This window comes from Theropithecus gelada, chromosome 6, assembly GCF_003255815.1.
Source record: "Theropithecus gelada isolate Dixy chromosome 6, Tgel_1.0, whole genome shotgun sequence".
Classification (NCBI taxonomy): domain Eukaryota; kingdom Metazoa; phylum Chordata; class Mammalia; order Primates; family Cercopithecidae; genus Theropithecus; species Theropithecus gelada.
In genome coordinates, this window is record NC_037673.1 from 69,297,668 (window position 1) to 69,325,274 (window position 27,607).

Consider the following 27,607-nt stretch of genomic DNA (forward strand, 5'->3'; position numbering starts at 1 on the left):
CCTGAAACCCATCCAGATAAATTTTATTTGTAGGATCATTTGGAATACCATGACTCTAGAGGTTGAGACTCCGTTTACAATCTAAAAAACAAGGCAATCAAAGCTTTTCATGAACAGTTTTACTCTGAGCCAGAAGCTGGCCTTGGACTTGTCATATGTTCCCTTGTTATTCCTAGGAAGTAGGCACTACCAGCCTCAGGTTCAGGTGAAGCCATTGAACCACTGGTGGAGAGTAGACGGTGGAACCGAGACTCATAACGTCATTCCACCTGGCCCTAGAATCTCCAAGTTTACCAATATCCCATTTTGATGCCCAGTGGGGTCCCTTTGGAGCTGAGCCTGTGTGATCTACCCTGCTGAGCTCAAGAAAAGACCAGATGCTTGTTCTGGGATTTGAGTCTGATGTGAGTGTCCTTTCAGAGGAACCAGGTGTTCCTCCACCCTTGGCAAGGTGGACGTATTTCCTCCCTTGGACCTGGGAATTCTCATCTGCTTACAATATTCTATTTCACAACTCCCTGAGGACTCCTTCCTAAATCTTCTACCAGGCACGCTCTATTTCTTCAAGGCTAATTTGGGCCCCAGCCCTATCTCTTGAGTTACTTAGAGGTGAATAGAGCATCATGAAGCTGATGGGGTATTTGAAGACATAGGCTGAGCAATCAGCAGAGGCTGAGTTTGGGCACCTGGATGGTCTGTGAAGACCTCTGGGGCTGACAAGTGAGAGGCAGATGAGCACGAACCATCCCAGTTGGTTTCCTCTGGTTCTGTAAAGCTGAGGCAGCTCACACACCTGGAAAGGCACACATGGACAGGACAGTCTTAGAAGTTGCAAGGGGTGAGGTGTTGCTGATGGTGGTGACTGAGGGCTCAAGCTGATGTGAAATCAGGAAAAACTAAATCAATGCTCAGAGTGAGATTAATGAAGAAGGTGGATGACCCACAGGGTCACCGTGAGCCTACACGTGCCTGGGGCTGGCTCCCTGGAGGCCGGGGGAGTGCGGTTCGTATGCTGCGCCGACACACGGCAGAGCAGTTACAAGCATTCAGAAATCATGCTGTGTAGAGCAGAGCAAGGAGGAAGCACCCATGGTGTTGGCTGACGGTGTTGCTAGTAGCTTGGCCACATGCCAGAGGTGGTTTCCAGGATCTTGCTGCACACGGCTCTACTGAAATTGGAACAGAAATTTAGACCCACACTAAGCAATATACACGTCCTCCATATTTTTGCTATTTAAGGTAAGAGTAATGATTTACTTACAGAAGAGGGGAAGAGGAAGGCAAAAAGAAAGCAAACATCTCTGTATAGGTGGCTGTCGTGGGTCACTGATGTCAGGGCCATAGCTGTTACTCACACACACAGGATGTCTCAGCTACAGATTGCATCATGCTCCTGGGAATGTTAGCTTTGAAGAATGTTTACTAAGACGAATTGCTGGGGGAGGAAGGTAGGCTACTAAAAGTATTAAACATTGAGATGATCTTAATTTCAGGTTTTAAAAACTCACTCTAGTTTCAAACTTGTATATTTGTGAGCAAGAAGACACATGCTGTGGAAATTGTAGTAGTTTGGCCTCGTCTGAGTGTTTTGTCAGTAACATCATGAAGTCTGTGAAAGACTTGAGAAAGACAAATGAGCACAACTTTAATCCAGTGATTTATGAAAAGGACCGTGATGAGTGTTTGTTGTGCTGGCATTTTCTTTTTGGTTCATTTAAACTTTTTGAATTAATAAAGTCCCCTGAGTTTTTGCAAAGGAAATTATAACAGATTTTCAAAGAACCTGAGACAGAGAAGGGGACAGCAAGCTGTGAGCAAGTCAGATGGTCAGACACGGTCTGGAATAGGAAACGGCTCGCCCTGGAGGCTACTTCAACACTCTTTTTTTGTTATTTCTTATGTATTATTTTTTATTTTTTGAGATGGAGTTTTGCTCTGTTAGCCAGGCTGGCATGCAGTGGCACCATCTTGGCTCACTGCAACTTCTGCCTCCTGGGTTCAAGCAATTCCCCTGCCTCAGCCTCCCGAGTAGTTGGGATTACAGGCGCCCATCACCATGTGCAGGTAATTTTTGTATTGTTAGTGGAGTTGGGGTTTCACCTTCAAACTCCTGACCTCAAGTGATCTGCCCACCTCGGCCTCCCAAAGTGCTGGGATTACAGTCATGAGCCACCCCGCCTGGCCTCTTTTGATATTTTGTAAGTGCTTTATTCTGCCCAGTCTCAGGAAATGTTGATAAATAGTGTGGGATAAACACATGATAAATGCTGATAAATAGATGTGTAAGTCTTGCTGACTTGTATTATTCAGAATTGTGTGGTGTGGGTGGGGGCTTCATCAGTGACACAAGCACTGCTCCAGTGATGCCCTCTGTGCTGATGGACACATTCTGTCGCTGTTCTATCCAGTGTAGTAGCCTGTGGCCACCTACGTCTGTTGAGCATGTGACTTGTGACTGAGGAATCGGATTTTTAATTATCTAATTTTGTTGTATTGGACAGGGCAGAACAGAGTAAGTTCCCTTTGTGGTGGTGTTTTCTTTCTCCTTCTGGAAGTGTTTTATGTGTTTATTGTTTTCTATTTTTTTAAGTTTTTGTGGTACATAGGAGGTGTATATATTTGTAGGGTATGTGAGATGTTTTGGTACAGGTGTGCAATATGAAATAAGCACATCATGGGGAAAGGAGTATCCATCCCCTCAAGCATGTATCTTTTGAGTTTACAAACAATCCAATTACACTCTTTAAAATGTATAGATTAAATTATTTTTGAGTATAGTTACCCTATTGTGCTATCAAATAGTAGGTCTTATTCATTCTTTCTATTTTTTTTTTTTGTACCCATCCTTTGTAATGTTTTATTGACCTTTCAGGACATCCAGAATCACAGTTACCATTAGTTTACACACTGAAAATCGTGGTTGGCGAAATGTCTTGGGTGTGTAACAACTGGCAAGCTCATCCAAGCCAGTGCCTCAGAACTACCTCCGCAAGGAGCTGACATTTATGTCAAATGCGGGAATTATGGCCCCATTCTCTGCAGATGCTGTAAGGGGTCGGCATTTTGTCGAAGGGGAGAATCATCAGTTGAAGGGCTAAGATCTGCTTCTGTTGCCGTCACAGTGCAGAGTGGGACTCCTTCATATTCTAGGCAGGTCAGATGGGGAAAGATGGCAAAGCATTTGAAGGAAACAGAAGAATAGAAGGTAGATGAAATGAAATGGGTCAATACCAAAAATAAGAAACAGAGGGTCCACTTGGCTCAAGTAAATGGCACTAAATGTGATTAAGAAATAGGATATGGCTGGGCGTGGTGGCTCGTGCCTGGAATCCCAGCAGTTTGGGAGGTCAAGGTGGGAGGATCACTTGAGGTCAGGAGTTTGAGACCAGGCTGGCCAACATGGTGAAACCCTGTTTCTACTAAAAATACCAAAATTAGCCAGGTGTGGTGGTGCATGCCTGCAGTCCAGCTACTTGGGAGGCTGAGGCAGGAGAATGACTTGAACCCGGGAGGCAGAGGTTGCAGTGAGCCGAGATCATACCATTCATTGTACTCCAGCCTGGGCGACAGAGCAATTCCATCTCAAAAAGAAATAAGAACTGCTTAAAGTTTTGATCCTATTTCTTAATCATATTTAATGCCATTTACTTGAGCCAAATGGACCCTTTGGGCAGCAGCAAGTGTTGTGCCAAAAGGAGAAGGGGAGTGAACATCTTGCAGGAACAAGCGGACAGCCCGTGGGAAATGGAGTAGATGGGGAGTCTCAGCTGTAAAACTGGAATCCCAATTGCAAACAAAGATGCATAAACGATCACTGAATCAGCAAAGCTGCGAATGGCTTGATTAGACACTGTCTTGCAAACTCTACTTTTAAGAGGTTGAATCTGAAAAAATAAAGCTGCATGGCTTTGGTTAGAAATTAAGATATTCAGTTAAAAGTTAAGTTCCTCCTTGAGGACTGTGAAACCATAGTGCCCGTGTCTCAGGGGAATTACAGAAGCTCCTGGAACATGATGCTCCTGTTCTTTCATTAAATAATATGTCAAAGTGTGAGTGAGGTTGTGGGTGACAGACCAGATGTGGTGACACTCATACTGAAGCTGATTTTCCTGCAATTATTTATCACTCATGGTCTGCATTAGATTAAAGAGGACATGAAATCTATTTGGCCAAAGCTGAGTATCTTCTGACTATTTGGATGGAAAAAATGAAGGGTTGGTGAAACTGACATGTCAAAACAAGAACTATGTGAGCATGTTTTGACTTTCCCTATGAGGGAAGGTGATAGGGAGATAGAGACACTCCCTATAGGTGATAGGAGACAAGAGGATAGCATTGGTTGGCATCCTCCTTTCTGCTTGGAGAGTCTCAGTACTTTGAAGCTCTAGGCATGAAGCACTGCCTCATCTACTGTTCCAGGTCTGGCTGGTAGAGAGGGCTTGGTGCAAGTGCCAGAGAAGAGCATAATATCTTGCAAAGTAAGCCTCTTGGAAAAAATTATCTTAGTCTTCTATAATTATAGAAATAATAAATGTTCACAATAGAAAAATTGGGAATTTTAGAAAGAGTAGAAAAAGAAATCCCTAAAATTTCCTCATCCAAAGGCAGTTACTATTAAATTTGGGTATATTTCCTACAAGCATTTTTTCTTATGCATGTGTTTCTTTTTTACGTAGCTGTGATCGTGAAAACAAGATAATTCATGTCCTGTGTTACTCATTTGACATATTCCATAAGTAAGCTCCATTTTAGAAAGTAACAAAATGATGCCGTACATTTGTTTTTGTTTGTTTATGTTTTTATAAAGCATGTGGATTACATTAATAAGAAGAAAGGGAAAATGTTGTAGATCCTCTGCACAAGTACTTATTTCCCTCCAAACCCCCTTTTTATAATACATATTGTTGATTTTATAGAGTGACCTGATCAATGTACATGCATGGGCTCAAATCACAGCTATTCTTTAATACTTTGGGCTACTTCATTGCTATTATTGCTTGTTACTAGTATGTAAGATGAGGAAAAGAAAACCTTTCGGTGGGTATTGGGACTGGGAAGGGTGGGCATTGGGGACAGATGAACCAAAGCTGGGTATGGAAGGAAACCTGACTTCATACCAAAAAACAAAACAAAAAAGAAAGAAAAAACCATCTAGAGGCCAGTTGGGAAGAGAAGGAAGCAGAAACAGACAGAAACAAACAATAGGATATGAGGTTCAGGTTTCTTTACCAAAAAAACACAGACCTTTCATGACTGTAGACAAGACTGAGAGAGAAACAAAGCCTCCCCACCCTGAAAGTCCCCCGAAAGGAAAAACATCAGGAAAAGGAAACTGGTAGGAAATGATTGGAAGAACCAAAGAAACAGTCCTTCTAAACAGAATGTTAGGTGGTGTATAATACAGGTTTTCAGGTTCTCCATTTGTGGGCATATCTGGGAGAGTCCAGTCGTATATGTGCTAGTGGTGAGCTGGTGGGAGATGGTGCAGTCACTAGTGCTGGTTTGGCAAACAACCAGATAATAGAACTAATTAGGTTAGTTTCTCTTCTTATATTAACCAAAAGTTCTTATATTAACTAAAAGTGCTATTATAAAATAGCACTTGTAAGTTGCCTATGGAAAATAACGTTTTGAGATGTTTTTAAAGAGGCTCTTAAGCATGGCATCTTAGGATCTGTGACCCCTGTGAGTGGAAGCTGACCCTCTTGGCTGTTATTTAATAACACACGTATATCTAGACTGAAACCTTAAGAATGTTTCATGAAACATGGGAGCAGGAGGACCTTAGCAGAACTCTTCTGAAAAATATGTTTTCAATCCTAATTTTTGGCAGATCTCTCTCTATGTACCAGGCTACAGAGTTTCTGTGGAGAACTTTCTTTTTTTCTTTTCTCTTTTTTTGGGGAATTGGGGAGTTATCTCTTTACCACAAACTAAAGCTTCCCAGTGAATCATTTTGAAGTAAAGGGGCTGGAGACAGTGAAATATCCCAAGAAGACCACTGGGAAGGCATAGTTATTTGTATAAATTCCAACTCAAATTTTATTCTTTTTGTTCACTTCAAGGAAATTTTCTCATTATGGTTGTTGAGGTTTCAAAACCAAGGTTGAGAATCATGGTCAGAGATCCCTGAGGGAGCTCAGCAGTGCTGAAATCACCCCTAACATAGTGGGTTTTCAGTATTTTTGGGAATTACAGAAATGGAGTTCTACTTTTATCTCAACTGATTACAGAAAGTATTAATGAAAGTCCATGTGTATTAGTTCACAGATTTTCAATGATTATCACCAGTGAGATCACAGATGTGTGGGAAATGGGAAAACTTTGGGGGAAGAAAGTGGTGAAAAAATTTCCTAATCACTTCAACTTATAAGATGATTAAACCTTTAAAAGTTAATTATTTTTGAACATTAAGAAAAATCACGTGACTGTAATTTGCTGTCACAGGGTCATTTGTTGGACTTTGAAGTGTACAGAATGGGATGAAGAGAGTGGGTTGATGTTTACACTAATGTCTTAAGGGCATTATGAGGATACCTGATGCTTGGCATTAGTACTAACCTACTGTTAGTACATTCTAAATTACCTTTTTCTTTCATTTTACAAGCCAAGTTTTTGAAGTGTAATAAGGGAGGGAAAAATGGCAGTACTTTCTCTGAACTCTAAATTTTCCTTCTCCAAAATGAGATTCTTGACCCCAAATAAACCAGCTTAGTGACTGAGCAAATTTCATGTATTCTATTCCTAAAGACTCCTTTAGTTTGATATTTCAATCAAATGATTAGATTATAAACTTCAAACAAGTAGAAACTCTTAAGAAAACAACAACAAATCTACAAAACATGAAACAAATGAAAAATATGAAATATATTCTGGAAATGATATCTATAAAGTTTGTTTTATAAAAAGTTAAAATAATACCACTGAGGGATTTCTTCCCCTTTTCTTGTGTTGAAACACTTCAGAATACCCATATATACAGGCATTTACAAAAAAAAATTATATTTACAAAGGGATCATTGGCCAGCAGGCTTGATTGCAGTGTAAGAGTGAGTGTGTGTGAGTGTGTATGTGTCTGTGTGTGTGTGTGTAGGCTTGTTTTACACTGATTATCCAGTGGCTAATTCCATGGAAGGGACTTTAGGGCAATTAAGATTCTGGTTAGCTTTCATGCCAGGCAGCATAAGTTCTAACCATTTATTGGTACAATTTGCTTTACCTTTTAGAGTGGCTAATTTAAATGACATTTTTATGAAACATGGCCCCTTACTTGAAGCATGGGCAAGAAAGCCAACAGAATTTATTCCTTTTCCCCTGCAACATCACCAAATAATTGATTTGGAATCAGAATTAAAAGAACATTTGACAGTTATGAAATGGGTACTTACTCTGATACTTCTGATTAGTTGTGCAACAAATTCACGAAAAATTACCAGATTAATTTTTACTTTATTTCTTCAGGACTGGGGTTTTTCGATGGTTTCAAATTTAGGGTCTTCAAATTGGACATTAGATAACATATTCCTGTCTGCTTTAAGCTTTAGAAGCTCACTCTCCAGCTCTTGCTGGTGCTCTGGGCTAGTATCAGCAGGTCCTCCAGATGCCTGTTGCTTAGATTTGTATTCCCTAATCTTGTCCATGAAGAGTTTCTGGATGGGATCAAGTTCCTTGTTAAATGCCACTGTGTAACACCAATGTGCCTCTGCAAATGGAGTGAGACTACTGACTGAATGACAGAGGAGAACCTGAAAATCGTCTGAAGAATCATGGTGACTCTGTGTGCCTGAGCCACCACCTCTGCCACTGCTGTCAGAATCTATTCTTTACATTATGAGGCTTCACTGAAGATGTGCTGCTCAAGTATAGGGAGAAGTGGTACAATCAGAGGTCAAATAGGAGACCCACTAGGAAGCAGTCTGTTGATTCTTCATAATATTTAAAATAACAGAAAATCAGAATAAAGAGTTAAGTTGGGCTGGGTGCAGTGCCTCATGCCTGTAATCTCAGCACTTTGGGAGGCCAAGGTGGGAGGATCACCTGAGCTCACAAGTTCAAGACCAACCTGGGCAACATAGCGAGACCCTGTCTCTACAAAAATTTTAAAAAATTAGCCGGGCATGGTACATGCCTGTGGTCCTAGCTATTCAGGAGGCTGAGGTGGGAGGATGGCTTGAGCCCAGGAGTTCAAGGCTGCAGTGAGCAGTGATTGCACCTCTGCACTCCAGCCTGGATGACAGAGTGAGACCCTGTTAAAAAAAAAAAAAAAAAAAAAAAAAAAAAAAAGTCAAGTTGATGGTGTCCAGAGCTTGGGGAAACTTGAATTGAGCTAGGTAGGTTCATCCAGGTTATTGAGATTTGTCTGCCAATGAAATTTCAGCCCATCTAACTGAGATAGATTCATCTGCCACACAGGTGCCAAATGGAAACCTCTCAGGGAGTTCACTCTTGAGATCTCATTAACCCCATGGAGACACTGTTTTTTTCCTGTGAATCAGAATTACTTTCAGCATACTTTAATTAGTTTCCTTAGAGTTACATGGCAACTTCACATAGTAAGAACTTAAGCAAAATCAATGGAGCTTAATGCAGGACTTGAATTCTACATATCTGAATATGGATGCAAACATTCTTTTAGCATCAGTTCCACAAACATTTAGTGAATATAGATTCTATACTTGTTGCTCCCATTCTTTTTTTTTTTTTTTTTTTTTTTTTGAGACGGAGTCTTGCTCTGTCGCCCAGGCTGGAGTGCAGTGGCCGGATCTCAGCTCACTGCAAGCTCCGCCTCCTGGGTTTACGCCATTCTCCGGCCTCAGCCTCCCGAGTAGCTGGGACTACAGGCACCCGCCACCTCGCCCGGCTAGTTTTTTGTATTTTTTAGTAGAGACGGGGTTTCACCGTGTTAGCCAGGATGGTCTCGATCTCCTGACCTCGTGATCCGCCCGTCTCGGCCTCCCAAAGTGCTGGGATTACAGGCTTGAGCCACCGCGCCCGGCCGTTGCTCCCATTCTTTAAAATTTTTTAAATAAAGTTTTTTAAGAAGAGTTATAGGTTTACATACTTTATTTCGATTCCTTATTTTTCACCTGATTTCCATTTTCTATTCCGGGATCCCATTACAATCAAGCTGCTGTTAATAAATTCTAGTCAGGAATTTTGTAGAATGTCCCGTTATTGGGGTTTTTCTGATTGTTTTCATCATTACACTGAGAATTACGGGTTTTGGGAAGAAGACCCAAAGGTAAAGTGCTGTTTTCATCACACCATATAAAAGGTACATACTATCAATGTTCATTGTCACTGTTGATGTTGACCTTGATCACCTGGCTGAGGTAGTGTTGGTCTGGTTTCTCCACTGTAAAGTTACTCTTCCTCACCTCCTTTTCCATACTATGTGTAGTCCACACATAAGGAAAAAGTGGGGAGTTAATCTGTATACTTGTGGGTGTGGTGTCTACATAAATTATCTGGAATTCTTCTACATGGGAATTTTGTTTCCCCCATTACTTATTCAATCATTTATTTATGTCTGTATAGAGTCATGGATATTTATTTTGCACTCTGGGTAATAATCAAATACTACTTATTTGTTGTCAAAGTGTTCCATTTTTGGTAGCTGGGAACTCTTTTAGTTGGCTCTTGTATCCTTTTCACATATCATCAGCATTGTATGTATCTTTTAGGGTGGTGAAAGCGTTCTTTGATTCTTGAATTGTAGATACATGACACTATGTATTTATCAAAACGCACAGAACATTAGAGTGCACCGAGTAAACCTTAATGTATGCAAATTTAAGAAGACCTTGAGGTTGGGGTATCCTAGGATGGAATGCAGAATGTGACAAAACAATCTAGCTGTATTAAAAATGTAAGAAATAACCTTACCAAAGGGAATTTTGGGTGTGGTGGAGGCAGGTGCAGAGCTATTAACTTTGCAAATGAGTGGAGTCTATAAAAATAAAGGCAACATAAACTGTACAATAAGCACCGTCCTCTCGTTGATACAGTTTTTCTCACAGGTAAAAAGATTAAGAATTTTGATACCACTCTATATGTATTGCACAAATAAGTAAATGGATTGTGGCTAGCAGCTGCCACGTTTCTCCCTGTTGGAGTGGGTGCTTACAGATAAGCAGGGGAAAGAGGCTAGAGTAATCCATGTGGTAACAGACTAGAGTTGTAGATATCAGCAGGCACTCATGTTCAGTTAATACAGATACACATGGTTGCATACAGAAATATTTGTAGATATGTGTGTATACACAGGTAGGATACACTTATATATTTTCTTGATCTGTCAGTTAAGAGTGCCTAGAAGGAACCACACCCCAGAAGCATATATAAGATGAGACTGCCCATTTTTTTCTTTTTAAGTGAGTTTTATTTATCATATTTTATGTGAATTTTAGTTTCAGATCTATATAATAATTATACCTTACTAATTATTAAACTCTTTGCTCATTTAATACCTCATAGTTAACTTATTTACACATGGATAACAATATAAAATCTATAGTCAGTTAAACTTTGCATTTTAAAATTGATAAAATAAGTCTGTGAACAAGTCTATGGCATGTAAGAGGTTTTTTTGGGGGTGTGGTAAAATTGGGAAGGAACATTATCAGATGCTGCTCTCCTGAAGTCCGTGGGTTCTTCCTAATAGGAGGGATTTCTTTCTCCTTAGGCTACGCCAGGCACTTCCCTACCCCCGCACCCCTCCTCTGTCCAGACTTGGGGCTCTTGTTTCTCCCACCTCCAGAACCCCTCACTCACATCCACTATCTGTGCTGCCTAAGCAAGATAAATTCAAAATTCCATATGATTTATTATTCAGAACAACTGAGCAAATTCGTCCTTATTCTTTCCTTTCAGGTTATGCTCAGAAACTTCAGCATTTAAAACAAAAAGAGCTTCACCAAAGTTTCCTGTTGTTTGTCTGTTATTTTTCTTAAGATAATCATCTAGGTAGAACTTTATATCTGTAGCAATATTAACCAAGTAGTGGAAGCGTTGACAATGTAATTCTTTTTTTTTTTTTCTTTTGAGACAGAGTTTCGCTCTTGTTGCCCAGGCTGGAGTGCAATGGTGTGATCTCAGATCACTGCAACCTCCACCTCCTGGGTTCAAGAGATTCTCCTGCCTCAGCCTCCCTAGTAGCTGCGATTACAGGCACCTGCCACCACGCCCAGCTAATTTTTTGTGTTTTTAGTAGAGATGGGGTTTCACTATGTTGGCCAGGCTGGTCTCGAACTCCTGACCTCAGGCAATCCATCCACCTGACCCTTCCAAAGTTCTGGGATTATAGGCATGAGCCACCATGCCTGGCTTGACAATATAATTCTTTAACATGTTGCTTCGATCAGGAAATCTATCATTAATATTTTATTAATATTTATCTTTATTAATAATAGATAATTATTAGTATTTTCCTAACCTGAGGTGTTTTGAGTATTTTCTTATTTTCTTATTATATGTATTATATGTAGACACATATCATAATATCAGTAACTTCTAGCTGGGCTTCTAGGTGGTATTCATTTTTTTCCTCTTAGAGAATAGGGGATGTAAAGACCATATCAGAACCTCTGCAAGTGCACATAAATTTTTTTGTTCAAATAAATAAAGGTAATAGTGGTAGACAAGAAATTAAAACATTTCGTTTTAAGCAAGATGGTGTTATGGACAGTGGCATCATGTGATTCCAATTTTTGACAACAGTGGTTGTACCATGCTCCCAATTCATGTCTATTTTTTGTGATTTCAATTTTATGGGCTCTGTAAAAAATAAAAAGCACTGGGGGTGGGGGGAAGTCGGGAGGAAAATCAGAATTCACACCTCAGGGTGTCTGCACCCATCATTTCATTTTGAGAGGATAAAGTCCATGAATGAGTGTGACACTGCGGATGTGAACGTGCTGTTCCTACCATGCTTCTCAGAGTGACAGCGTCTTGGCACAAAGGTAGGAGCCATGCTCGTAAAGATCTTCATTTTCTGTACAACATAACAGCCTCCCCGTGAAAGCCACCCATTTCACCGGGTGCCTGGCATTGTTAGATCCACAGGAGGACTGTTTGTGTTGAGCTTGCTGAGAGATGACATCGTGGCTTCTAAGGGATTTTGAGGAAGGCTTTATCTATCGCTGATTTTCACCTTATTCTAGAAGTTAAGGCTGCATATGATGAAGCATATGTTTAAGTTGTCACTGCACTGGTTCAAGTTATCCAGGAAAGGCTTATCCTAGCCTCAGAGGCCTTGCCTCCTTTTATCTGGATTTGTTCCAGGAACAATGTCTAGTAGTAGTAAAAACTGTGGTGTCTTGGTGGCTTAACAATGGAGTAGAGAAGCAAAGCAAATCTTCCTCTTCGAGCTCCTTCCCTTCTTCTTCTTCTTCCTTCTTCTCCTCCTGCTGTTTCTGTCTTGGTATGATTTTCTTGGAACTTCCTTGCACATTGCCATGTCTCAGTTTTGAAAACCAAATGATTACTTCTGAGGGTCAAATTGAGACTATTTCAGTGGCCAGGAACCATGGCTCATGCCTGTAATCCCAGCACTTTGGCGGGCCGTGGCAGGCAGATCACTTGAGGTCATGAATTCAAGACCAGCCTGGCCATGGCACATTTTTTGTAATCCCAGCTACTTGGGAAGCTGAGGAGACAGGAGAATCGCTTGAGCCTGGATGGCGGAAGTAGCAGTGAGCCGAGATCACGTGATTGCACTCCAACCTGGGTGATAGAGCAAGACTGTGTATGTGTGTGTTTTTTTTTTTTTTTTTTTGAGACTATTTCAGTGTCTATAACATAGAAGAGTAATATATGAAAGGGAAATTTTCTTTACATTCAACATTTAAAGTTGTTGAAAATTTACTTATGTTAAGTTCTTCACTGTTATAATCTCATTGGATCCTCACAATAACCCTTTAAAGTACAGGTGTTATGATTCCATTTGCTATGAGACAACTAAGGCTCAGAAAATGTGAATGACTTGTTTAGGGCCACTAAGTGATGGAGCCATTATCTGAGTCCAGATATCTGTCTCTCCCAAACCCAGGATTTTTCTTTTTAGCTTGTGGTGCATTAAAAATGTGACACAGTTCTTGCCCACTAAGAATTTTGGGTCCCCCTGGAAGATGAGAAAACTGTACAAATACTGTAATTCAGACCAAACTGTAAATACTTCTTTGAGATTTAATTTCATCAAGGTTGAAAGGCAGGTTAATGTCTAAATGAAGATCAAGGAAAGTTTTTTTATGTGGGTCTTTTAGAAACCTGAAACTTCAAGGCGGCAGCATCTTCCCTAAATAATTATAACCTCATGGAAGTTCTTTTCTAGGTGAAGAATTTTCTAATTAAAGGAGGCGTATTCAGGTGAAGGTATCTTCTGTGAAAGCATTCATACTCTTACATGGTAATGGTTGTATGATATATGGTGAAAGGGTGGCCTGGGGGATATGTCATTGAATTCTGCTGTCTGCAATTGCAATCAGCCAGTAACAGTCACCTGTTGAATATGAATGAGATGTAAATAACATCTTGAATTAATTTGAATGCAATTATATTGATAAAATGGAAAAAAAAATACCCACCTCAATTACTATAGAAAACAAGGAGAATAAATGACCCACATCTTCAGAAGAAATGTGTTGGTGAGCAAGGAAGTAAGCTGGCCTAAAAATAAAAGGGGCTGTGCAAACATGGCTGGTCAGTAGAAATCATTTTATTATTTAGAAAACACTGAAAAATAGTGAAGCAAATGAGGACATTGGAAAGTCTCTCCTTGTGATATCTGAGGTATTTTCACATATATCAGTTGGGTGTCTCACATGTATTAGTTAAGTTGTTCAATACTATTTCAGAATAATTTTGACATCAAGAATCACTTGATATGTAATTGGTCAACAAGGACTGCATTTGGGAGAATTAGATCAGGATGAATCTGTCTGGAATCTCAACTAATAGAAATACTTTTTATGGAGTTTTTTCTTCTCTCTCTTTGTCTGTATTGCCCTGAAGTTCTTCTGACCTGTCACTAGTAGTCATAGGAGGAACAGCCTATTCCAGTAACTTGCTGATGTGGGGTTTATCTACCTCCTAGTTGAGTGACTCTAAAACTTCTATAGGCATAAGAATTGCTTGGGATAGGGGTGGTGCTTGTTGTAAATTATTGCAGGTTCCTGGGCCACCCTCAGAGAGACTGATTCAACACACCTGGGATGGGAATCTCATAATCTGCATTTACAATGAACAGTTTTCCCTTAGGCCCCTACCTCCATTCTGATGCCTCTGAGAAATTCTGCCCCCAATTCTGCTTTCTCTACATTTGTAGTCTTCTGAACACTTTGTCGCATTTCTGACCAACTTAATAAAACAAGTTAGGGAACCCCTATAGATTGTATTACTTTCGTTCTGTTTGTAATTTAATAAGAAACATGTCTCCCTCTTTCCCATAGCATCAGTCAACTGTAAGAAGTAAAGTGTTCCTGTACCTTTAGTTAAGGGGATAGTGTAGTAGAGGTTTAACATGGGCTGTGTAGCTAGGAGCTACAAAACCCACTCCCACCAATTCAGGATGAGGACTTTAGTATTTCTAACCACCTTGGAAATGTTGCATTTCAAAGGATTCTTTAATGGTAACAAGTAGAGCTGAAGAAAAGTAACAATATCTCCTGATCCAACAGTATTTTGGTTTGGTGATTGTCCACACTAGTGAAGGTCCCCTCTCCTTGGTCTACAGACAACTTAGAAGCAGCCAAAGGGCCATAGACTTATGCACACTCTCATCATTGCCTGCAGCCTCAGAACAATGGGTTTTCTCTACCCAGAAGTACTGTTCTTTTGACAACTGTTGTGCTAAATAAAACACAAATATATATTCTAAATACTTTATAATAGTTCTTGTAGACATTTTTGTCAAAATATGTGTTTTTAATCAGTTGTCATGTACAGGTTCTTCATCCACAGGGTAAAGGTCATTTATATGGGAGACTGACTATTGTAAATCATTAATTCCTTCAGCAACTGCCTACAGCATCCTGGGCACCATTCTGTGCTCTAAAATTGAGAGTGAATGTAAATACTCTTCCACAAGATTTGGTATATTTTCTAATTAAAGATCCATATGGACTAAAACTCTTTTACTGGATATAAGGGCTGAAAGTTACATATTCTTATAATTATACCCAGCTGGTTGAGAAAAATATGTACTTATTCATCAAATTAAAAGCCAGAGGCTTGGCACGGTGGCTCATCCCTGTAATCTCAGCACTTTGGGAGGCCAAGGTGGGTGGATCACCTGAGGTCAGGAGTTCGAGACCAGCCTGGCTGACATAGCAATAACACATCTCTACTAAAAATACAAAAATTAGCCGAGTGTGGTGGCACATGCCTGTAGATGCGACTATTCAGGAGGCTGAGGCAGGAGAATTGCTTGAACCCAGGAGGCAGAGGTTGAAGTGAGCCGAGATCCTGCCACTGCACTCCAGACTGGGTGACAGAGTAAGCCTGTCTCAAAAAAAAAAAAAAAAAAAAAAAAAGCCACAAAATAGAAAATGTATCAATATTTCTTTCCACTTAGTTGCAATGTTTGTAACTATACTTGTATTTTGTTTTAGTTGTATGTTTATGTGACAAACTATATAAAAACACAGCAGTGATTTATGTAATTCTGATTTTGATTTAAATTTGAAATTAAGTGGTCTCTCCTCTTTCTCCTCTTCTCCCTGTAGCCCGCACTCAACCCCTATCCAATCAGACAGGATTAGCTTCCATGGAGCAGGCTATGCAGCTATTTTCTTGCACAGCGTGGCACAGTAGTACTGACAATTTAGGAAATAATTGAAGCAAAGAAATGAATGTTAATTAAGACACATACTGTCAGCTTCTAAATCTGCAGACTTAATGGATCCTCATATTATTTCCAATGTCCTTTAGTTTATTTGGACATCAGGTGACCTCACAAAACAAAACAAACATTTCTTGCTATCGTTTCTACTAAAAGAAATGCTTAAAAGAGACTCCCTGATAACATTTGGGATATCTTTTTTTTTCCACTGCAGATCTCGGCTGTTGTGCTTGAGCTTATTTGGGGCATGCATATCTATGTGCCTATAGGAAGCGGAGAAGTGAGCCTGAGCAGTGCCACGATTTATGGGGAGGCAGTAATGAGCTTCTCCTGAATGCTAATTACTGGAGAATTGTTCAGGGAGACTGCAAGAACTGTTGGTTTGTGGTAAATTAGTCACCAACTCTATTGAGATGGACTGAAAGTTTAGATCAGAGCTATAAAGGCGCCAAAATCCTGATGATTGACGGCCAAACTTGGTGACAGGACCAATATGGAAATACCCCAATTGTGCTAAACAGTGGTAGATAACTTTGTATGAATCTAATGAAACGAGTACAATCTATATAAAAGTTAAAACTTCCAACCACATTAGGATTAAAAGGGTGGTGAGACTGGATTCTTAAATGAATGATCAGAGCTGTTTTGGTTCTTAGATCCGAAAAGCTGCCCAAGCTGCCAATGGCATGAAAGAACAGTCTGCTCTGGAAAGAGCTCTTCCTGGAGTCTGCTGCCCTTCATTTGCCTGGGGATCAAGCTTTCTGGCTGTCCACACACATAAACCTCAACCTTTATCTAACACAGCACTGGGTGGCTCTTCCGAGAAGCGATACTCTCACTCAAAACAAGCCTGCGTTCGGAGGCTTTTCTTCAATCACAGGCAGCTCTCTTTTAGTTCCCAGTTACCGGCCTCCTTCATTTCCATTTCCAGCAACGAGAAGAGGGGAGTTAATGATTCATTTGCTCCCAATGACCTTTTGAATAAGTGGACTGCAGTGTTTGAGCCACTCTTAGCTCCCCGCCTTCTCCCTCCTTTACTTCCCTAGTTTGGCTTTAATATTTACAGCCTCCTTGTCGGTCTACACGCCTGAATGCCCGAAGGAAGCAAAACATTTATTGCCTTTCCCTCCCTGGTGTGCAGGAGCTATTTCATCCAGTCTCATTCCTTCCCTTTACATCACACGGGGAGGCTTGCCTCCTGACTGGGGACGCCCCGAGTTCTTCCCGAGTCTCTACTGTTTCATCTGTTGATTTCACCAAAACAAAAAGATGGATTCTGACTCCGACTCACCTTTTAACTACTCGTGGCCTTCCTTTCCCAAAATGAAGATTCGAAGAAGGACGCCCAAACAAGGTAGATTGCAGTATCTTTTCTTTCTTTCATGGGCAAAACGAGACATTCTATTCTTACCTTTCTTTTCCTTGTTTCTTTGCCAGACTGTTTTTCCAATGTAGCGCGTGTTTATACGTGCCTTTATAAAACTCTCACTGTACCCATACATACAGGTTTCTGAGGCAAACCTACTAATTCTTATGTTCCTTTCACTTCGAATCTACCTACCTTGGTGTTATTATGTATGTGCAATTCTCTTTTTAAAAAAAAGAAAGAAGGGAGTTTAGTATAAGGTAAATGTTTTGGATTCACTTAAATCAGAATTACCTTGGAGTTACCTTGACAATAAAGAGTCCTGTTGATTTAAACATGTTCAGTCTTTGTGGGATTTGCAGAGAATACGCATGTGTTTCATACCCAGTTTCTGCATCTTTTGTTTTAGTTTTCAAGTGTATAGTAATTAAAAAAATTTTTTTGTAATTAAGAAAATTTTTCTATTTTATACTATTTTATTGATTTTATAGATGTTATAAGGAAAGGATTTGAAAAAAATACTTTCAACACAAAAGCCTGTATAACTTCAGAGAATATAGTCACATATTAAATAGTTTACCAAAAATAATTATCAAGTAAGTAAAATCCTTTACTGCTGAAGGAAGAAGAGCCATTTATCTGAGCATGATTGATAATGGAATGGGTTTGCATTGCTTATTCTCTCTTACTTAAAGCCCATTCTTGTTGTAGTGTGGGCCATGGAAACAAGGGGCAAGCTGGTGTTAGGGTGCAGAAGCGGTACCCTGAGAAGCTGTTGTCCCATCCTCGGCTGGGCTTAGCTGGCAGTGATTGTTGCCTTCTGAGGTTTAAAAAAATAAGATAGTGTGTAATCCTTCCCCTTTCTTGTCTTGTGCAGGGACGTGTGTGGTTATGTTTTTAATTCAAGGAGAAAAGGAACATTTTCATAAACTTACAAGCAGGAAAGGTGTTTCTAAGCGGGTTGCCTCTGCAGCACTGTCCTTCGGGAGCATACCTGTCCTAGGGAGCAGGATGGCTTACCCTGTCATCCTGTGCTTCTCCCAGAGGAGGATGGACACGAGCAGTTGTCAGCATACCAGCCTAGCTTCGAGCATCTTCTTTCTTCCTTCTGAAATAAAATAGAAGTGTTTATTTGGCTTGTTTGCTCTTTAGCTTAGACCAAGGCCAACCCCAGGAATAAGATGTGCTTACCATCTAGGGCTAGTAGAAAGACTCAGCCTGAACACATTTTTCATGTTGCTCAGCTGCCATCCTTCAAATTCTATCATTGAAGACTTGAATAGCTTATATTCAATATACTATTTTAAGACATTAAAATTAATGTTTTAAAAATTTATTTTTTATCTAAGAAAATTGATTTTTCTATTTTATTGATTTTATAGATGTTATAAGGAACAGATTGAAAAAAATTTCAACACAAAAGCCTGTATATCTTTGGTGGATACAGTCGTATATTAAAAGGCCATGATATATGTAACTTACTATTAAATGATTCAGGGGGTGAATCATATATATATATATATAAAAAACAGTACAAGCATGTGCTTATAAAACAAGCTTGTACACAAATAGAAAATGGAGTACAATGTTAACAATATGTAAATCTGGGTAAATAGTATATATTGCTATTTTTTTGTGCTGCTGTTACTCTTTCAGCTTAAAAAAAATTAGTGGATATCCTTTAGCTTTTCTGTAAGTTCGAAATTATTCCCAAATAGTAAATAAAAAACCATGTAAATTGTTTTTGAGAGAGGAGATACACAAAGTTATTACTACTTTGGAGTGAATATTATTAGTTCTGGTACATTGAAAGCTTCTAGAGGGTAGGTACCGTTCTGTAGAGTCTACCAAATCTCTGTGTCAATTCTAACCCAGTTAAATTTGGGGTGTAATCTGCTTTATTTAGTTTTGTATTTATGTGGCCCAACGTTGTTGGGACCTGGGTGGCCTAACACTAGAGGGACATGGGATTAATGATGAGGAGGCCAGTGGAGAGCTTTGAGAGTCTGTTGGAGTTGTAGGGAATGCATTCATCATGCTCTCCTTTTAAATCCAAAGTTGAAGCATGGCCAGTATGAGCTGCAACAGAAAGTCATAGCATAGCTATGTATAAATTAAACATGATTCAAGTGAAAGCAGGTACCTGGGATATGGGAATGATTAACTATTTGCCACTGATAAAAGATGAGTGAAAATTAGGTTGGTAGCAGAGAGGTGGGGATTGTTAGACCATGTTCCACACTTACGTTCTTTATGAAATCATGGTGATTTAGTTATGAAGAGTGGGTTTGGTCATGCTGTAATGCTAGCTGGACGGAGTCCCAGAATCACAGATCCTTAGAGCCTAAAGGGCCTTAGAGACAATCTGGTCCAATTCCCTCATTTGACAGATGAGGGCAACAGTGATGTAAGGGGGCATTATTCATATGTTCAACAAACATCTGGGGTGGGGGGTGGCAGGCACTGTTCTTGAGGGTATGGTGAAGTAATGACCCTGACAGATGCTGTCTCTGCTTACAGGGATCTTAATGTGGGGACCCATCTCCCGGGACCCAGACATGCCCCCTCCATATAGTGGAAGAAATACCAAGGGACTTGGTTTTTTAGTCTGATGGCCATTTGGGAACTGTGGTCTCTTGTCGCTTAAAGGATATCATAAGAATTTTTGTCAGTCTTCAGAACTGAGGTGGCTTGAATTTCTTAATCATTCTTCCCTTCCTTCTAATCACCACCAACATCATTCTCAGATGTAGGTTCAAGTCACCCGAGAAATCATGAAGGTGGCTTTGAGGGCTTGGAATTACTGGCTTATTGGCAAACCTCTCTTGAATTTGATCAGAAATAGTGTCTGATGTTCTCTCTTGTTCTTTCCTTGTCCTGACCTCCATTGTCAAGTATTTCCTTTGTTTAATATCTCCTCCTGTCCTAGTTTTCACTATTTTTTTGATAGAAACCCAGACACATATGTATTACTCGCTTGTGGAGGGAGTGATGTGAAAATTTAGAGCAAGGATTTGGTAACAAGAGGAAAATAACATTAGCAGAAACTCACTAATACCATATTTCAATTAAAAAGTATATCTAGTACTTTCTTATCCTCACCCCTTCAGAGGGAAGATAGGAGGATGTGACTTGGAAGCAGGGCCTTTGGAAAAGACCCATGTCCAGCACGGAGCACGATGAAAGCAGTTAAAACCAGGCTGCCCAAAATGTACTCCTAGGGTTCCCAAAAGTTGGCTTGTTCCTTTCATAGGTAGCGCCAGGACAGGCTGTACTAGCAGCCCAACAGTTAATGATTGGAGTGGGCCAGAATCCATTACTGTTCCACTTGAAGAGCTCCAGCAATGCCTGATTTTCTGTTTTTTTTTTTTTTTTTAAGTAGGAGATTCAGTCAACAAATTTATTGCTTATTAATCAAGGGTTGAAAAATATAGGAATTAGGCTTTACCCAAGGTTCTCATAATTGTCATTCAGTCTTTAAAATGCATACTTTAGTATAAATCATTAGGCCCCAGGAAATGTTGAAATCATTCTTTTATGCCTTTTATCCACTTGTGCAACTTCTCTTGTTCTCTCCTTCCCCAGTTTATATCATATGCTACCTCTCCAATGACACATAGTGTGAACATTTTTTTTCTCTTTTTTCTTTTTGCTGGTGCAAAACCAGGCTACAGTTGCCAAAGAGGGCGATGCATACCAGAAAGCTTGACAACCTTGGAGAGCTTAGATAGCACTGTATTTTCTCTAATAATAATAAAAATAACTAATATTTATATGGTACCCTATTAATCATAACTACTCTTTACTAAGCTATCGTATATGCTTTATATCTATGATATATGAGTCCCAAAATAACTCTGTAATACAGATATTGTCTCTGTTTCATAGGTGAAGAAACTGAGGCTGAGTTTTACAGTTATTCCCAAAGTCATACCAGGACACATAGGGAACAGTAACCAAGGTAGAATCAAGAAGGAGAAGAAGTGAAAAATGACATATGAATAATGTGTTTTTTGCACATGTTGTCTTGTAAAAGACCTGTATATTAGATGTGTTTGTCATCTTCATTTATTAGTTGGGGACTCCAAGGCTCAGAGAGGAGAAATGAGTTGCCACAAATTAGAGCTAATAAATAGCAGAGCCAGGCCAAGAACCGGGACACTCAAAAGGCTTTGTTCTTCCTGGTATGTTTCACCACCTCTTAGTAGAGGTAAGGGATGGTAAACTTCAATAGGTAGCTACCTTGGGTTCAAAAGGTGCCATCGTGCCTCCCCATCTTAGCTCCTCCCTCTCCTTTGTGTATCTTTACTAGGAGGAGAATTGACAGGGGGAGACTCTGGAGGAGCAAGATGGTAGGGTTGTTTCTGCATCTTGATACCTTCCTCCTATACACAGATACAGTACTTAAATACATCATTGGATTGGGATTGGGAACAGATGCACAGATGCCTGGAGCACAGGATGGTTGGCTTAGGAGAGGAAGAGACAGGATGAATTGGGAAAAAAAGGGGCTGGGAGTGCTTTCCACTGTGGCCTGGAAGGTTTACAGGTTTATCCCAGACAAAAAGATACAGTTAGAGAGATTTAGCATGCTTGGAATGGAGACCTAAGACCCTGAGACCATTGTTTTGGCCTATTTCATGAGCTCATTTCATGTTTAGAGGGCAGGCACCTAATCTGAAAAAATAATCCTTGACACAGTAAGTAGGTGGAGGTATGATGGCATTTTAGAAATGTTAATGATTTTTAAAGGTGAGATACTTTTTTCTCATGGACTTATTTGTCTTTTTTTCTTTCCCTTCCTCCCTTTTGTCAAGTTTCATCAGATGTACACATGCATGTGGATGATACATCAGATGTACACATGCGTGTGTGTATTCAGTCTAAAAACTCCCCAAATGATAGCTGAATACCACAGGATGAGTAGGTCACTAGAGAAATCCTTATTAAGGAAGAGAAACATTTTCCTAAAGGTGACATAACCTGCTAAGATTTCTTTGGCTCTCAATGAAGAGAGTGTTTAACCTCATACAGAGCCGTTTCAATTCCAGACTCTGCCTAGAGGTCTACCATTGTCAGCGGAGTAGAGGAGACCCGTTGCAAACCCTTCGCCAGACAACATAGCTGAATACCCTCAAAGCTCCCTTTAGTTAAACAAATACTTTGCCAAATTTTTGAAAGTAAATTTTTGTTTATTTTTGGCTGCTCAAATTCTTGGACAAGGTATCGTTCTCCGTTAATCTCTGCAGGTGGAAGGGAGACAGTATTATCATTAACTGTATTCTTGTTCAGGGGACTCCTCTCCATCACTCCTGGTTTTAGGGAAGGACAAATGATTATTTATTCAGATACATTAATTAAGTAAGGTAGAAAGTGATTAAGTCCCATAGGAGAGATCAGGAAAAATTACCGTCAAAGTTCAAGGCAAAGAGACCAGTTCAAGTTGGGGGTATCATGCAAAGAATGTCATTTCAATAGCCTGTAAGGCTGTGGTGAGCTTGGTGGGGTTTTAATGGCAGGATGTTCCTTCTAAGCAAAGGACAGAGTCAGATATACATAGAATGTATCAAAGTGATAGAAAATAGCCTAGCCTTGTGGCCTGTTGATTCATGGCGATACAGAAATGTAGAGAGGTGCCAAATGTTGTGCTGGCCTGGATGGTTAGTTTTGCGTGCTTAGTATGTTTCTTCCCTTTGCTCTTTAGGAAGTGGCCCCTCCATTACTCTGGCCATACGTCCAAATGTTGCTACCGACTTCTCACCTAACTTTGCCTTGTTGAGTGCAGCGGGATGGGCACCCCACCCAGACTAGGCCAATCACAGCACTCCTCCTGCCCGGTTCACAATGATTGGCCTGGGTTGGGCACATGATTTAATCACAGCCAATCAGAATCCTTCCCTGGGATTATTCAAACTGGAGGTTGGTGGGCAATGTCTTCTTTTTTGGGTGGCAATGCTGGATAGATTGGAGTGAAAACCTTTAGCTGGAAGAAACCAGCCTGTAGTAGGAGGAAATACTGCAAACATGAGAAGTAGATGAGTGAGAGGGTCCTACCTGGGTTCCAGGCCCTTGTTGCTGCCCAGGTTCCTACCTCTCAAGACTTGGATGCTTAATTCTTTTAGTTTTGTGAGCCACCCTCACATGCCTTCCATAAATCTCCTCCCTCACTCTTTTATGTTTGTTTTAGCAAATACAAGTGAATATTTATCCCACTTTTAACTATTAATCTCCAATTTGCTGTTTAAGATGCAGCTTGAGTGTCCTTTTTTCCAAGAGGCATTCTCTGAATTCCCTTGGAGTTCAGCATTGTAACTCCAGTGCCACTCTGCCTTGTGTATATGTTTAGGAAAGGCCGTCTCATTACTGTATTACAGCTGTTATTAAACCTCTATATCCTAAGACACTGAATTCTTTGAAAGCAGCGAGCCTGTTATCACATCTCTGGCAGCACTTGGATCCCAGAAAGTAGGCAGTAAATATTGAAAGTGTCTCGTGGCACAAATTTACCCAAGCTACACCCAGATAGTCTTTATCTACAATTGATCTGATCATCTTCATGGGGTCCCACTCTATAGGCAGTGGGGCAGGGGAGGGGAAAGGATATATTTTAGTCTAATATAGAAAACTTGGTCTGATACAATAATCTAAATAGTCATTTTTGGTGACTGATCAGTGTCTTTACGTAAAATATTCAGTGTCTCAAGTTTTTTCCGTCTCCTACTCTTCCTTGTCAAGCTGCTGTTGAATGTGATTTCCTGGCGACAGTGGAGGTTAATGGCGGGGGGTGGAGGTGGAGGGATGGAAAGTCCCAATCCTTCAATCTACACTGCACCTCCTGGGTCCTCCTGGGTTCTGCTGTGGCTTGACTGGTCTAGGCTCTTCCCTAAGGCATGAGTGCTTTATTACTGGGTGTTCTGGCATCTGTGATAAAGGTCAGCAGCTGGGATTGTGGTGCTAGTCAGGACCTGGTGATTCTCCTTCTGGCTTCACCCTGACTTGGCCCCACCGTGGCTCTTCCGCTACAGAAACCTTGGACTCTCTTCCCCTGGCTGCTGACCCAGATGCTTCCCCCAGAAACATCTGCCATCTGGTCTCTTCCTTTGCACCGTGGTGGGCCTCATGACAGGCCACAAGCGCTCAATTCAGACCACTTCCTGTTCTTCTCTGAGGCCTTCGGGATTTATGGGATCCCATTCTCACCATGTAGGCACTTGAGAGTGGCCCAGGAAAGCTGAGCCTGGCCCCGCTGCTTGACCTTGCTCTTCCTGCAAGTGTGCTTGGGTAACGGTCGTCCTCATGATAGTGTGGGGTAGCCTGCAAAGGGATCCACTGCAGAGCCCCAGACGGAAGCAGGAAAAACCCACCGGCCCTCACAGTAGCCCCCAGCTTATTTCACACTGTTCCGCAGAAGCAGGGAAATCACTTGTCTCATCTGTCTGGTCTGTGACGTTCCTGACAATGGAGCCTCCTGGTTAAGAATGTTGACAACTCTCACATCCAGCTCTCATTCATCCCTACCTACCCGGTGGTGTTTCGGACTTGCACAGGATAATGAAACAGGATTCGGGAATTAAGTAGGGCTTCTCAACCAGAAGAAACAGAACAATTTGGAGGAATGCCAGGTAGTACTTGGCTTTCATCATTCATTCATCCATTTGTCCATTTATTCATTCATTCAAAATGTTTCCACTGAGAACACATAAAAAATAAGTGAAAAAACGTACATTTCCATGGAAAATTCTCTATTTTGCTAGCATAGTTTTTTGTCTATAGAACTCAATTACTTTTGAGGATATTTAGGGGGCCTGAAACACATGTGGCTGTAGGGATGGGCACTGGAGAATGGAGCTCCTCATGAATTATAAAGAAACAAAATATTTTTGTGTGCCAGTGTCTTTCCATAAGATTATAGGGGATTTAACTTATTTGTAGAGTTCTTTGTGATGATGACATATGGGGCATCTTCCTCATTAGTTTGTATTTTTAGAGTCACTTGAAGTGGTCTTATCAGAGTCCGCCACTTCATTTGAGGTCTTTCGGTTTTATCATGGTGTTTTTATATATCAGGTTTTCCTCCCCTCAGTTTGCCAGTTTTTCCTTGATGTGGACTAATTTGCTTTAGGCCTTAGAGAACTGCATCAGAAGGAAGGGGCTTGCTGATTAAATCTAATCATGCCAAAGTCCACACACCACACATGACTGAATATCTGCCTGATTGTGTGAGGGAAGCAAGGAAAGAAAAAGTTATACATTCAAGAGTCCTTTTTCCAAACATAAACATAGGGACTCTTGAAGGCTACTTTGTGCTACTACAATGAGGAGTGAGGACTTGGAAAGATTGGTTTTGTTTTCAGAGGCCTGCATTTCACCCCGCTTCTCCTGACTTCCCTCTATGTCTCTCCTCTATTACAAGGGAAAAGGCTTATTTTCTTCTTCAATAATTTTGATTAGTTCTTTCAAAACAGTAGAATAGGACTTTTTTTTAAGGATCTCGTTTTAGAGACCCTAAGTGTGCCTGTTGTTTAGGAGGGAGTTTAAACTGTGCTTTTCCAGGGGGCAGGGAGGAGCTGGAGAAACAGCTCTCACTCCCAGCACCTCTGGAATCCACTGGCTTTGTCCCTAGCTGTTACTGTGGCTAACAGGACTGCCCTGAGAGGCCTGACCTCCTTCCAGGGACCACTTTTCTTGTTAAAGGATCACCAGGAAGGTGAGGTAAGTTCTGAGGGTGAATTGGGTATTTGGATTGAGACTCTAGTTTGGTGAACGGAGGTTCCCTGGGTTCTCTCAGATACTCTTGCTATGTATTAAAATCTACAGAGTTACTTTAGCTTACATGTGACCCACAGGAAATTCCTGGGCTGAGGATAATTTTGGAATTTGGATGGATCCTCTCTGTAACCTTAGATCCAGCTCAGAAGAGTACGGCCAAGACTAATATCAGGAAAAATCCTGAGAGAACCTTAGAAGAGGAATGGGCGAGGAGATGAATGCTAGTTTGCCTCTGGAAATGTCCTGTCCACCCCAATTTTTAGAGACAGGGTCTCACCCAGGCTGGAGTGCAGTGACAAGAACATAGCTCACTGCAGCTTCTAACTGCTGGGTTCAAGTGATCCTCCTGCCTCAGCCTCCTGAGTAGCTTGCATGTACAGACATGCACCACCACATCCAGCTAATTTGTTTCATTTTTTTATAGAAACAAGGTCTCGCTGTATTGTCCAGGCTGGTCTCGAACTCCTGGGCTCAAGCATTCCTCCCACCTTGGCCTCCCAAAGTGCTGGGATTATAGGCATGAGCCACTGCACCCAGCTCATAAATGTTCACTTTCATTGCGAGGGTAGGTTTTTTCTTTCTTCTGGGTCACACTAAGACCATAGGTGAAAAGGACTTTCTATAAACCTCAGAACTTGGTGAAGGTCCCTTTGAATGAGGGAATTTGGGAGATTGTATACTGCAGCGGGTGGGCTTTGCTCTCTGTCAGGACTGTTTGCCTTCTGGTTCAACCACTTAATATAATAACCCGGGCAGGTTAATCACTTTCCCTGGGCCTTAGCTTTCTTGTCTACAAAACAAATATGATAATGACTCATGCAATTATGGAGAGTAAGTTTGGCAGATGGTTAAAAAACAATTCTGTATATGCTTGGCTAAAACGTTTCCAGTTAATACATTTATACATATATTATCTGATATGGTCGACTTACTGATAACCTGCCATTTTGCATAAAATCACACAGCTTTTCTTTACATAAGAGGCACATTTTAAAAATATGACTTTTCCAGACTCTTACTTTAGATATAAAGATGATTATTGTTAAAAATCTAGAAATTACAGATAGTAAAGAGTTGAAAATAAAAACTGCCTGTATTCTATCACCTAGAAATAGCAGTTGACACCTTAGTTTATCTTTTAGGTCTTTGAGTCTTGAGTATCTTGAGTGTTGTGCTCTTAAACAAAATGAGATAATGTATCTACTGTTCTATGAATGTTTTCTCAGCAAGACCCAGCAAACTGCCAGGGGTGAATAGGACAGCGCCGGGAAGTGGGTGAACATACCTAGGTACAAGTCACACTGTAACACATTAATGAAACTTCTTAATGGAAAAATACCAGACATTTTTCAAATACCATTTTCTTTGGTTCAAAATAGGATACTTGGTAACCCTAATTATTACATAAAGGACTTTGAACTACATAACAGAGTGTCTGCAGAGAGCCACCATTGATTAGCTGTGTGCCCTTGGGAAGTTACTTAAATAGCACTGCAGTTTCCTCATCTGTCAAATGGAATTGTTTTGGGGATGAAATGTGTTAATAAATATTAATCATACAGTGCCTGGTTCAGAGTAAGCACCATAGTTATGTTAGCTACAATAGTAGTAGTGTCTGATACAATTACCCAGTG

At 40.5% G+C, this 27,607-nt stretch overlaps 1 protein-coding gene and 1 pseudogene across 2 annotated transcripts in view; one reads left to right on the forward strand and one right to left on the reverse strand.

Moving 5' to 3' along the window:
• Positions 1–27,607, forward strand: part of ARHGEF28 (Rho guanine nucleotide exchange factor 28) — a 309,778-nt gene that overhangs the window by 168,680 nt on the left and 113,491 nt on the right. The window contains exon 1 of one of the 2 annotated variants that reach the window (XM_025389057.1): positions 17,037–17,192. The exons of the other annotated variant lie outside the window; for it this stretch is intronic. Within the exon in view, the coding sequence (XP_025244842.1) occupies positions 17,108–17,192 (85 nt within the window). The 5' untranslated portion in view covers positions 17,037–17,107. Of the gene's footprint in view, positions 1–17,036; positions 17,193–27,607 lie in introns of those variants that run through there. 2 annotated transcript variants of the gene reach the window in all.
• On the reverse strand, positions 7,458–7,768 carry LOC112626743 (annotated as a pseudogene).